This window comes from Ascidia mentula, chromosome 2, assembly GCF_947561715.1.
Source record: "Ascidia mentula chromosome 2, kaAscMent1.1, whole genome shotgun sequence".
Taxonomy (NCBI): Eukaryota; Metazoa; Chordata; class Ascidiacea; order Phlebobranchia; family Ascidiidae; genus Ascidia; species Ascidia mentula.
In genome coordinates this window covers 8142162-8154975 of record NC_138567.1, presented here as the reverse complement: position 1 = coordinate 8154975, position 12814 = coordinate 8142162, and the positions used below count along the sequence as shown (strand labels likewise).

The 12814-nt window shown below is 40.3% G+C and overlaps 1 protein-coding gene across 1 annotated transcript; it reads right to left on the bottom strand.

The window, feature by feature from the left end:
* Nucleotides 1–3622: 3622 nt before the first annotated feature.
* On the bottom strand, nucleotides 3623–12328 carry LOC145890620 (uncharacterized). Its single transcript, XM_082981736.1, has 15 exons — nucleotides 12189–12328; nucleotides 11570–11763; nucleotides 10478–10639; nucleotides 9079–9676; nucleotides 8006–8750; nucleotides 7477–7662; nucleotides 7084–7188; nucleotides 6721–6915; nucleotides 6528–6618; nucleotides 6301–6417; nucleotides 6081–6180; nucleotides 5817–5937; nucleotides 5365–5476; nucleotides 5065–5242; nucleotides 3623–4710 (listed from the first exon to the last, which is right to left on the bottom strand). The coding sequence occupies exons 2-15, from the start codon at nucleotides 11598–11600 to the stop codon at nucleotides 4158–4160; spliced, it is 3294 nt and encodes a 1097-aa protein (XP_082837862.1). The 5' UTR covers nucleotides 11601–11763; nucleotides 12189–12328; the 3' UTR covers nucleotides 3623–4157.
* Between the last annotated feature and the right edge of the window lie 486 nt (nucleotides 12329–12814).

Genomic DNA, 12814 nt, shown 5'->3' with positions numbered 1-12814 from the left:
CATTCATAGAATTTAGCGGACGCGATACTGCCACTGTTACGTGGGCACTGCAACAATTTTATAATAAACAAAAAAGTGATACATAAAGGTCCTATTGTGATGTCACCAAAGCCAATCCAATATATCGTCTTCGCTGCCGTTGGCCCAAGTCTGACCATGTCAACGCAAGTTTGCTTTGCCTTTAATGTATGTTGTACAACGTTGTTTAACACGCCTGACTGGCGATTTTGTCACTTGGTAAGAATAAAATTGTACCTACAATTTGGAAGATTGATTATAGTTCGAAACCAGAAGAAAGGAAATTGTCAAATTCTAACCCCAAGGCTCAGGTCTTTAAGGGTAAATGACCATAAACTCTAAAGCGAGGTTCACCTAGGAACTATATACCTAAACTAAACGCTATCTATTGCAGCATACGTTGCATTGGTGGCTCGAGTGACGACTGCTTCACTTTTACACGAAATTAAATAACATTAGCTTTTAAAACTTATTGTTAAATAAATAATAACAATTCATCACACCATAAAACTTTTGCCACACTTCACACTGTGGGCCAATACGGAAGTTATTTGATATCCGCTGTACACACAGCTTTGCTAGCTTATTGTATCTGGTGAAGGGAACATAGTAAGTATTACAGTTTGCTATAAATATTCCTACAATACAAACTCGTGCGTTCCACATTCATATATCTCACAAAAGAATACAACAAACCTATATATTACAAATAATTTCAAAAGTAATTACAACCACAGATTATTTAGGATTTAATTTTTCTTTCCTAGTCTTCAAGCTTATTAAGGAAATGGTTGACAGTGGTCTTGTGTCAAATCAAGGCAGCAGTTATGGTCCTTTAGTCATGCTGTCCATACGAACCAGGGTTAAAGAAGAACTTCAGTTATAAGCAAAACACTATCTAAGAAACTTTCGTTTCGGGCTATAATCTTTCAGTCTTGTTAAATTAGACAAATATATTTCGCTTTGTTAAAAGCATCATCAGTGTCTATAAAAAGCAAAGCAAGAATTAGGTTTAAATAAAAAAGGCTCTCCACTACCTCACAACACGCCTTTTACACAACTAAAAACCTGCCACATGCAACGGGTGGAAGCGATGAGAAAACGCGGAAAAGATAAGGACACAGGAAATAAATAAAAACACGGTGATGATAAAACACAGGAAAGATAAAAAAACAGTTTCAGCGTTAAAGCAATGCATTTATCAGCAAAAAATAACAAATCTTAAACTGTAAGACTGTTTCCTTAGTTTTTTCAGAATCTAGCCCTCTGGTTGGCATCAGCGACACCAATTTCATATTTTAGTATTAAGTGAAACTAACAGAAGTTTTAAATTGCAGTCAGCTGATTTATTAGTAATCGTGAAAAATCGATTTCGTCTGCACGGGCATCCTCAGTTTCTTATTCAAATAGAATCTTATTCTGAAACTGTAGCGACTTTTTGGCTATATCCCCTCATCCCGCCTCGCCCAATTCAGTGTTGACACTCTTGCAATGGCGTCGTGACTTGTAACGTAGGAATACGACCACTATTATATCAGCAATGACAACATAGCTAACCACTTCCGATGAAGTGGGTGTACAGTTTGTACCCATCTAACCCATTGTGTACGCGCACGTTCTGTACGCCTGATTAAAGAGGAAGCCGCAAATTGATTTTGATTTTTTCCCGACTAATCGTCAGTAAAGCCCGCCATTCGGTTCCAATGTGTACGTCACGTTCAGAAGAAAAACAACACACTAAGAAAAGGAGGACGATTGCTGTTAGGTTCAAAAAAGGTTGTTATATGTAGGTTTGCGTGGTAATGTATATCGCAAAATGACGTGGGTAGGCTCGCCTGCGCACTATGGGCACATTTCCGTTTGAAGGTCGAATCCATGCACGCGCTATGCATTATTTCTTTTAGTTTAAGGCTACCTGGTCAGTTTTTTGAAGATGATCATCACTCTTTCTAAAATTATGAGAGGTGGGACTTTCATTGCTTTCATTATTACTATTACGTTATATTTGCAGAAACTGATGATGCCTACATAAGCGAAATCGATTTCCTTGCAGCACTTACATATGATGGTCCTTACAAGGTAGTTCACAAAAGTCCAAAGACTTTCACAGTTGAAAAAATGGTAAACCTAACGTAGTTACCATAGACCAGCGGTGCACAACCTGCGGCCGCGGACGCTATTTTTTGTGGCCGGCACATTTATACCAAAATACATGCATTGGCGGCAGACGTTGCTCGTGAAACTGGTTTTTTGAAAGGGTCTCAAGAGTTAAGCTTTTAATTAGGCCCATTTCCGTGTTTATACACATTCGTTCGCTGTAGCGAGTAGTAACTGGTGCAGCCACCGCAACCGAGACAAAGCGCAACAATACGGATGGTGACGTCATAAAACATTAATAGCATATCGGTGAATTGTCATGTGCGCATGTACAGTTGTCGAAAAGCAAAACAGTGGAATCACTCAGTCATGTCGCTAAAACGCAAAAGGTTGTTAAAACAAGAGAAAAGGACGTTTAATCCCCAATGGGAAGTGGATTATTTTATGATGGAGACGTGAACCTAACGTGCAAGAACAAGGCAGCCATTGAATAATTCGACATTTCATTACATTGTAATATACGTAATTTGGCAAATGTAAATGATAAATAGTGCACATTTTTCAGGTATGGAATCATTTCCATTCCTTTCAAACAATGCTCACGTCAACTTGTCGTAATTATCAGGAGTATATCGTTGGAAAAGCAGTATATTCAGTGGCGGCCGTTAGCACACAGTGGTGTGTGTGTTGCGGCCGGCAATAGTAAAAAGGTTGTGCACCCCTGCCATACACCGTAGTTTACAACACCATCTGAAGCTGAACAGACGCTGTAACCAGGGGAGGTTACCATTGTCATTGCTTCCTCTGCACATGCATCTCGTTAAACTGTATGCTTGAGTCTTTGTTATGTGTAAATGTGTATTTATCGTCATTATAAAACCACCAAAAAAATCATGTAAACCCAATATAAAATGTTATAATTACAAAACCTTCATGAAAAAACTGTATGATCTTGCTTTCTTATGTGTTCTCTTCCAGACAAAGCTTTCGCAGAAAATTTTTGTTTTGTGCAACTTCTAGTAACTTGTGTTTCAATGTGTTTGTTTTGACCCAGACTTCGCCGAACACTTATATTGTTTCCGTCCCGTCTAATACTCGGCGGGGAGGAATATGCAACGATTTCATAATTTACAAAACTAAATAATGCATAAAGGTCATGTTGTTATGCCACTAAATGTCATATTGTGTGTAATTGCCAGTATATCGTCTATGCGGGCGTTGGCCCAAGTCAGACCATGTCAACGCCTGCCTTGTGTCTTCATATTGGTTCTTGGTAAGAATATTATTGTACATACAAATTGGAAGATTGATTAGTTCTAAACTATAGAAGAAAGGAGATTGCCAAATTCTAGCCCCAAAGTCAAGGACCATAAACTCTGAAGTGATGTTCACCTAGGAACTCTATGCCTAAACTAAACGCTATCTATTGCGGCACACGTTGCAGCGGGAGATACATAACAGTAACATTTTACTTCATTTTGATAAAAAAAAACATTTTGCAACCCGTAATTAATGCAATTCTCCATCACCGGTGGGTCTATTGCGATCATGCAAACAAACGTAAACGTTGTATCACCAAGCAGAATGAGCACAGCATTAATTACCGACTCCACCTGCGAAACACAGCTATGTAAATTGTTGGCATATTTTACACTACCCTTGTTGTGAGATTGCATACAAGTTTAGTAGAATGAAAAGCGAAATTCTTTACCTTGACCTACACAAAAAACTTGGTTTGTGGAAAAGAAGTTTTCCAAAGGCGCGTGACCTGGGTGGTCAAAGGTAAATTTTTTTATTTCTGGTGATGTGTAAATTGCCCATAAAGGTTTAAATTTATTCTATAGTGACCAAGATACTGTGTAAAGAATACGTATTTTGCCAATTTGTCATGTGCATCCACCATACAAACATCTCACTGCGTAACTCAAGGCGTTCAATATACATTACCGTATGTTGTCAAACAAACAGCAGAAATAAAACGATAAATTTAAATATTTGGGTTAGTAAATAATTCTTAAAACAGGAGCAAGCTTTGGGCAAGTTTACATTGACGCATTGCTAAGTTCGTGATTTAGTACAGGTAAAGAAGCTGTTTTTCCGTTAGGTTTGACTTTTTGAGGATTGAATTCGTTACTCGCGTGGTAGCGCAAGTGAGTGCCAAGGTTCGGGCTTGCCAAAGGTTGCCACTGTTGCGGGAACAAAAACCCTTGCTGGGTTGGTTTCGGAGTTCGGTCCAAAACTTCAGGAGTGTGTATTGTCACTAAACCGGTTTCACCAAAGAAATTCCCATTCATTGCGTGTATGATACCCTCGGGTTTTTCGCTGGTCGAAGGATTTAAAGTCGAATCGTTTGTAGGTTGCTCTTTTGCGTTGCTGCTACTGATGTCGGCTAACCCGCGCTGGTGGCCGATCGGTTGACGCAAACTGTGGTCCAAGTTCATGGTGTACTTTTTAAGTCGCTTGGCCTTTTGCTTATTCATGCCCACAGATTCAAGTCGTTTGATGAAACTGTAGAAAATATCAGGGTCGGCGTCTAGCGACAGAAGTGATTTGTTTTCATCTGAAGATTCGGTTATTTCGCTTCGCACTCGCGACCTGATAATACAAACGCCGGAAATTGGATTGTTGAAATGCACCATTAGCTATAATTGATGTCCGAAGGATTTGTTTAAAACAATCGTTAATTTCCAGTGTTGTAATTTAGGAGAAAAATAAAATTTTGATTCTTCCAAATTATTGTTACACCTAATAACCATACTTAAACAACCCTTAACAAACAATTTTTTTTACAACTTAATAAACAAACGCACAATTCCAGTTGCAAATACAGGCGAAGTATTTGGACGCTGCTTAATTGCAACCTATACAGTGTGTACGATGATTATTGAAAACAAGAAAGGCCAACCAAAGCTTTAGCAACACAATCTGGCTTGATAGGAATTTGCTTACTGGTAGATGGTGAACAGTGAATCTTGGTCAGATATCTCCTCGCCACTGCGTCCGGCTCTCGTCCGCTGGTCGGCATCGTCTATAACTTGCAGGATGTAACTCATGCGATACGGCCACTGGTCTGTCAGGACTATCCACCGCACGAGGTCTCGAGCCAAGTCCGATGTTCTGGAAATTTCTATGGAACAATTTCTCCATTTAGTTTTACGAAGTTGCGCAAATTTACGAACATGATTAATTTCTATCAGTGGTGTAGGATATTCGTTCCATTAAATTCGAAGTTTAATCGAATGGTGGAACCTTCATGCGGGGCAAAGAGGTTGTCGGTCGTGTTGAGACTCCCAACCAAATCATTGTCGTATGCAAGGGCTCCTGATTGACCAATGTCTCGCAAAATCTGCCTTCTGTGTTCCTGAAATGCACAGAATACACAATGTTGGTGTGAGGCGTTCACAGTTAAATAATAAAACCCTTGTGCTTTTCTTTCGTAAAACACCAAATGTTTATTAAACTACCATGTTGCCACAAACTAATAATAGGCCAACAAAACTTGGCTACTTTAACCGTTTATGGTTTGACTTAATCCATTTTATGAAACCACAAACTAAAACGTTTAGGTTTCACTACCAATTTTCTATAGACCGAAAAGCAGGTCAACAGATTAAACAAATTTGCGAAATAAATTTAATGTCCTACAGTAAACCTTAAAAACTACTTTTTTCAAATAAATTTAAATTTATGGTCCACCTCACCTCTCGCTTCGTGCATTTAATAATTACTGACGTCAGTGAAAGGACATTGAAAATCCGTTTGATGTTTCGGGGATTTCCCTGTAGGTGCTGGCGAATAAGTGGGTCGCTTTGTAGGAATCTCCTGTCGCGTTAAAATAACAAGCAGTGAACAGGTAACGTCAATGATGATAGTTTTTTCGAAGTAAAATCGTAAGTTGTAAATCGTGTTATTAGAAAAATTGCCAAGACTTAAACTCCATCGTGTGTTCTGTGCGAACAAAATACCTGCACAGGAACAGAAACTTTTTGCCTGAAAGTTCCCCTTGCGTCATCGTACTTTGAGAAGTTCTCCGGTCTGTGCTGAGCCCCCCACCGTCCACTTGATCTGCAAATCACAACCTCTTCAAATTCTCTTCAAATTGAATATGGGTAAAATGTTGCGTCCAAAGTAATTGGCATTCTTTGCAAAGCACATGATAACCGTATTTATCATATAAAGTCGTACCATGTGATGCTCCACTGTCTATCTGTACAATGCCGGTATCTTGACTTCCGTCACACAGCATCGTCTCTTTGATTGTGTTATTGTCGTTGCTGTCCAGACGTGAGTGCTGAATTTGGCCTGAAATACTTGTTGCATCAATGGTCATTTATAAAATTTTGTGATTGCTCTGTATATGTGCCGAAAAAAAAATAACGCATCACCTACGAAAATAAATAATTGAATGTTACCGGTTTCGCTTATGTATCTTCTTATCGTGCTTGTCTCGTCCGTTTGATCGATAAGGCCTTCGATAAACTTTTTCTTGCTGTCGTTTGTTACCTTGCAAAAAGAAATGTATTAACCTTCCCTGTATAGCTTGTCGGATACAAGCAAATTGTTCGTGCGACCGCCACTATAGTTTTAAGTGGATTATTCACTTACCTCCGGCAAGCAGAAAGGAAGGTTGATGATTTTCTTCAGATACTCGTGACCGTTCACGTTAGCGTTGAGCAAAGCCTTTCCCATGCCCTCCTCAATACACTTGACCGCCACTCGAGAATCGAGAGCGATGAGACAAACGAATGGAGACGATCCATCACTGAGCAAAATACTGACCGCCTCCAAGACCGACTTCACCTAGATTTTTAATAAAGGCCAGTTTTCTTCGCTTGAAAATAAAAGTTGCAATCAAGTATAAAGGCCTACTTTTACATGTTTTAAAATATTATCGAATATATACCATTTATGTACCACCATGAACCTATATCAGTTCTGGTAATATGTAGTTGGTATTTTATATCGTACCTTCTCCTGTGGTACGCGATCAAGGTCATCAATGGTTATCACTACCGTGTACCTTCTTCCGTGCGTAAATTCAGCACAATGAAGAAGCTTCGATATGACGTGAACCTTAAAAGCAAAACGAATGTTGGCAGTTTACAGTAGCTTGGTAAAATAGGTTAAAATTCTTATGACCAGAAAAGCCATGTGAAAGTTTAAGAGTAATGCGCAAACCATAGTTCTGTCATTTAGTTTTCATCACTCACGGAACCTGAAAATTGATTACAATCTTAAAAATACATTCAAAGTCAGATTTTTTGACAAAAACAATTTTTTCACAGTATCCGTTTTATTTGTCGACTTGCCTAAACCTGCAATCAAACCAATATGTTAACGTACACAAAATTCATTCCCTACCTCGTACTTTATTTTGCCCATCATGCCAAGGGCACAAGATAGACTTTCGTTGGAGCAGGCAGACTTGATCCTGCTTCTTTGTGAATGCAACATTGCCCACAAGAAGCTAATAATTACGTACATTGCCCCTGCGGACCCAGGAAGCCAAGCAAATATCTGAACAGTCACTGGCACAGCTCGTGAACTCTGCAACAAAATATCCTCTGTTTGGTATGCTTGAAACTATAAGTCCCAAATGGATACAAAATTGTGCAAGGCAACGTGTATATTTCCTAAGCATAAAAATGCTTTGCTTGGCCCTATTGTTTCCATCCTGGTTTGTCTCTGGCGGGTTAAACCTAGTTTGATAACCAATCGTTGAAGGCATATTCAGCACAAAGTGGAAGTCTCGCTTGGCTATTTGGCTGAAAGATCCACATATAGGCATCAAAGCTGCACCCAATAAATTAGATCCATAAATCGAAACAGTAGCCCACTATGTAACGCACTAAGTAAATACAGATTTATGCAATGTGATTTCTCCACCAACCTTAAAGACTGTCAAGCTGAGTTGTTTTGCAACTTCATATGTGATAATAGGAAGCACGATTGCCGACAAAATAAGCAAAATCGACCAGTACAGCACAGGGAGATGGCATTTCTTCTTCGGATAACGGAAAAAGTGCCCACAAAATCCTCTTCTCAAATTCACGTTAGATTCGTGTGTTTCTTCTTCATTTGCTTGAGAAACAAGCTCGTCACTCTCATTATTCGAATGCAAGTTGGTCATTTCAATAACAGCAGTCGGGGTAGAGCCGTTGGCAGTTGTGTTTCCAGAGCTTTGTCTAGGTGGGGGCGTTAGCTGTGATTCAACTCCATATCTTTTGAGATACGTTTGCGCCGATTTTGCCTCCATTGAGTCGCTATATTCGACAATCCACCAGCCTGGAAACTTGTGAGAGCCGTTTTTCTGCTTCCTCTTCTTCTTTTTCTGTTTATCTGCGAGAAAGTCGTCGTACTTGCGCATTCCAATTACGGCGCCATAAGCTCCCGCGATCGTCCGATTCTCCACTTGGGTGCGGGCGGTTCCGAAACGAGCATAAAGTATATTCTCGCGATTTCCAGATAGTACTGCGTCGTATTGAGAAATTTCGTCCAAGTCAAAGATTCGGAATAGACGCGAAATGACGCTGCCGAATTCGGACTCAATGGTGTCGGATAAGTTGGTGGCGATTCCAGCCCACAAGTTGTCGCTGCCCGCGTACTCCCATGCACTAAAGTTGACGAATAAATACCTCAAAAAAAAATACACGCATGTCAAATCAATATTGCAAGGTAACCGATAACCAATAGCACACTTAAATCTTTGTTCGCAGACTGTTTTTACGAATGACGTAAAGTTTGGTGTAATTGAGGTGATTGCCCAAAGTTATCAAGAATCTCTATCCGTTTATGCAGCCTTTGATAAATACAATCATTTATCCCCATAATATTACACTCCAGAATTTATTATATCTATGTACATTTTTATGTTTTATTGGCCGATTTTTCTCTTGTTTCTTTTTGCCAGGCTGTTGGTATCGTTTTCACATTTGCTACTGCAGATCAAAACTGCGTTCTTACCTCTTAGGGACGGCCGACGTCTTCTCAGCTTCCCGTTCGAGCGAGGGATCAAACTGCATGTTGACTGCATCGTCGTCCACACGTACAAAGGTCTTGCCCGGGTGTGTGATGGGAAGTTTAGTGAAGGCGGCGAAAGCGATCAGCTTAAAGTTGTGTGCAAATTTTGGCCAGCGCAGGTCTTGGACGCAACACATCACAACGAAAACCACAATCACGATGAAGGTCATGCCCACCAAGGAGCTTATTCTGATCACTTTCACACCGTATTCAGTGGATTCTTTAGCTGTTTTCTTCTCCGATTTTAACGTCAAGTTCGACGCCTGTTGTTGTTCATCTGCAAGCCCCGTCGAGTTGTCTTTAACTTCGAGGGCATCTGGTAACGTCGGTTTGGTCGTCGACTCGTCAAAAACTGCGTCCGTTACTTTCAGTATGTGCTTGTATACGGCCTCGGGCGCCGTTGCAGCCAACGCAAGGGTGACAAGCAGTGAGGCGATGACCACGAGAAGAATGAAGGTGCAACAACACCTCGTCCGTCCCTGCGGAGTTTTGATCTCAGTAACCGCTGCTTCTTTTTCGCGCTGGCGTTTGTCGAGCAAATCTACAAATAAAGCCGATTTATTTTGGCAAAACGAATAGTGGGGAAGCACGTGCTTCGTACACGACCATTCACTCTGTGAAGGTGAAACACAAAGAAGATTTAAAACTAATCTCTTGCATCTCAGGTAAATACTTTTTATGCGAACATTTTCGATGATTATTTTTATCTTGTTTCTTTAGTAAGCCAGTCTTCCATTACAACCGAAGACGAACCAGCCCCTTTTTACTGAACGGGGTGCTAGCAGACAGAAGGGTGTGACCTTGCAACGAAGCGTAGATAGGCGAAGCGATCACGCTACTCTAAACCAGGGAACGAGAGCCACGCTTGACTTGAACGAATTTAACGGGGCTTCACTGTACTGTATACAACAAGTTTAACCAATGTTCAGAGTTTTGGTTCATGTATGTTTGAACTGAAAAGGGAACTGCAGATGATCCTCAATTTTAAAAAGTTTCTTGCTAACGTTATTACATTACGCCACACAAGAAAATCAATAAATAGTCATAAAATTGCAATATGTCTTTTGGGTTGCTGATGGTCGTGAAACAGAAGGACATGCTGCCCTCTATGTGTATCTGAATCAGCGCCTGATGGGAACAACGCGGCACAATAATATTTAATTGCACCCATTTTGATGTTTTGGGTTTCGGATCCATTAAACAGATGCATGGTTTAGTTATAGGCAGAAAATTTGGAAAAATATTTTGGAATAGCTGTCTTTGGTTTCGAACAAAATAATAGGTGGTTATAATAAAACATGAAATTCAAAAGGTTTCAAAAAACAGGAACACCATCCCTTACTGCAGACGTGCTTGACGAGAAATGACTTCCCACTTCCCCATCGTGCGAACACTCCAATAGTGACTGGGGTTTCCACGTTAACTATAGTTTCGGTCAGTGCTTCGGCATATATTGTGTGACCCAAGTAGTCTGCGCCGGCGTCGTTGTCGTTTAGGATGTGACCTGAGGAAAATAAGTTTTGTGATCCGTGAAATGGAGGAACAATCCGATGATCGTCTAAACACTAAGAGTATTGGCCCACATTTTAAGTTTTATAATACTTCAGCGAACACACAAAAACGGCTTGTTACCATGCTTCAAAGCCGATTCAGGTAAACCCTCCCAGCAAAACAAAACGATGGGCAATTAGAGAGTATATTATTTCTTTTTTTGCTGGGTAGTAAAGATGCCATTTTTGCAAATAAATGAGATTAGCAGACATATATTCTGTATTCATAAACCACGACAAGCTGTGTAAAAGTCGCCGTGCAGCACTTTCGACATGACAGTCGTACACTTTTAAAGAGGTTTTTGTCCCCCAATATGATAGGCAACTGTTGTTAACCATTTTGCCCAACAACACTATTATAAAATCATCGCACCGCCTACTGATCAGACGATCTTTAGTATTTACACGACCAATCCTCGTCATTTCCCAGCACACCCATACACAGATCCCCCAACTCTTTGAGGATGCGAGCACCCCTTTGCAATATAGGGCGATAATACTAATAAATCGCGGTTGGCGAGCTTCTCCCTGAAGGTTATGCATTGAGGGGGCGTTTCAGTAGTTTTGCCAATCGTTTTCCATAAATGTTGTTTTTATCCGGAGACATCGGTGAGTGACTTTGGAGAATAGGGATTGCCCACACCATACATAGGCGTTGTATAATAGTATCAGTTTCGGGTTACATTGCTCACAAAGCTCGTGCTGGTGACGCGAGGTAAACGAATACAACCCACCAGTGTTTCGCGACATCCACCTACACATGACTGTGTTCGTTGCGAAACTAAACCAGGAAGCATTTTACCCGTAAACACTACGATTTTGTGTTTACCACTAGTTCCTGTATTTTTATAACTTGTATTTTAAAATCCACCTTTAGGACTTACCTCTTGGGTCGACCCGTTTCTCCGATTCCATTTCTAGCTGCGTTTAGTCGCTTTTTATTCAAAAAGCAAACAGTGCGATTCCTCCAGTTCAAGCAGGCGTGTCGCTGCGACGCGGCTTCATTGCTTGTAGATAAGATTACTCAGACAACTGCCCAGAAATGCATGGTAACGCTTGACCAACCACTACAACGTTCCTGCAAAACATTGCCCATGTGAAAATATTTTCAATGCAAAGCCTGTTTAACTAAGTTTAGAGGCAAAAGTTTTTCCAAATTGCTTTCTTATAATCTGGGGGTCAAAAAAGTAATGGTTGGAGTTGTGCATCATGCACAGTTTGCTTTGATAGTTATCCTATTTGCGTAATTTCAATCTGGAAGTCTTTGCGCAAGTTCCCGTTTAAACCATTGCTATTGTGTCACTTATGAAGTTATGACATAATCATTCACAAGATTTAAGTTAAAAATAACGAACGAAAGCGTTACGACAAAAAACTCATTGTTCTGTAGCGTATGGGTGTTACCCATTTTTGTACAAACATAATACACCTGACACAATGTCTAATCAGTAAACACCCTTCAAACCACCCACATTTTAACAAACTATTATTACCCAAACTTACCTTTAACTCTATTTTGGTCGAATTTACTGTTCAGTACGGTCTAAATGCTTTTAACGACTAAACTAGGCTAACTTGCCTGAAAGAAACGTACCAAACAAAACGGAGCTCGTTGGCGCACGCTTTGTTGCTCGTGTGTTACCCTAAATGAAATCGCGATACGCTGTGATTGTCCTTTTCAGACTAGCGACCGTGTTGCCTTTGGACAATAGCAACAAATCGACCACGCCGAGAAAACCATACTTCCTTATGCCGCCATCAAAAGTCTTCGTGCTTTGGCTCGGCTGTGGGACTTTTGAGTTGCTAAGCGATATTTGTTTTTTAGCATCTTGGTAACAACTTTGGTTGTTGTTGAACTTGGCAACTGTGTGAGGATTTGTTGGGCAGTAGCTTCCGCATTTGCAGGAAATGTTGTAAAAATATTTGCTCAGAGAAGTTTTTTAGTCAGGACTTGTGATTGGCATTTACATGTGTTTTGAGCTTATCAACGCCATGCAAAAGGTCACCATGATAAAGTGTGTTTCGGTTATATTTATCCTAAAGCTAGTTGCGGTCTGTTGGCAGTGTCAAACGCGCAAAAATCGATTTAAAAGTACAGTATAAGGTCTTTCAGGTGGTTTGTATGAAAA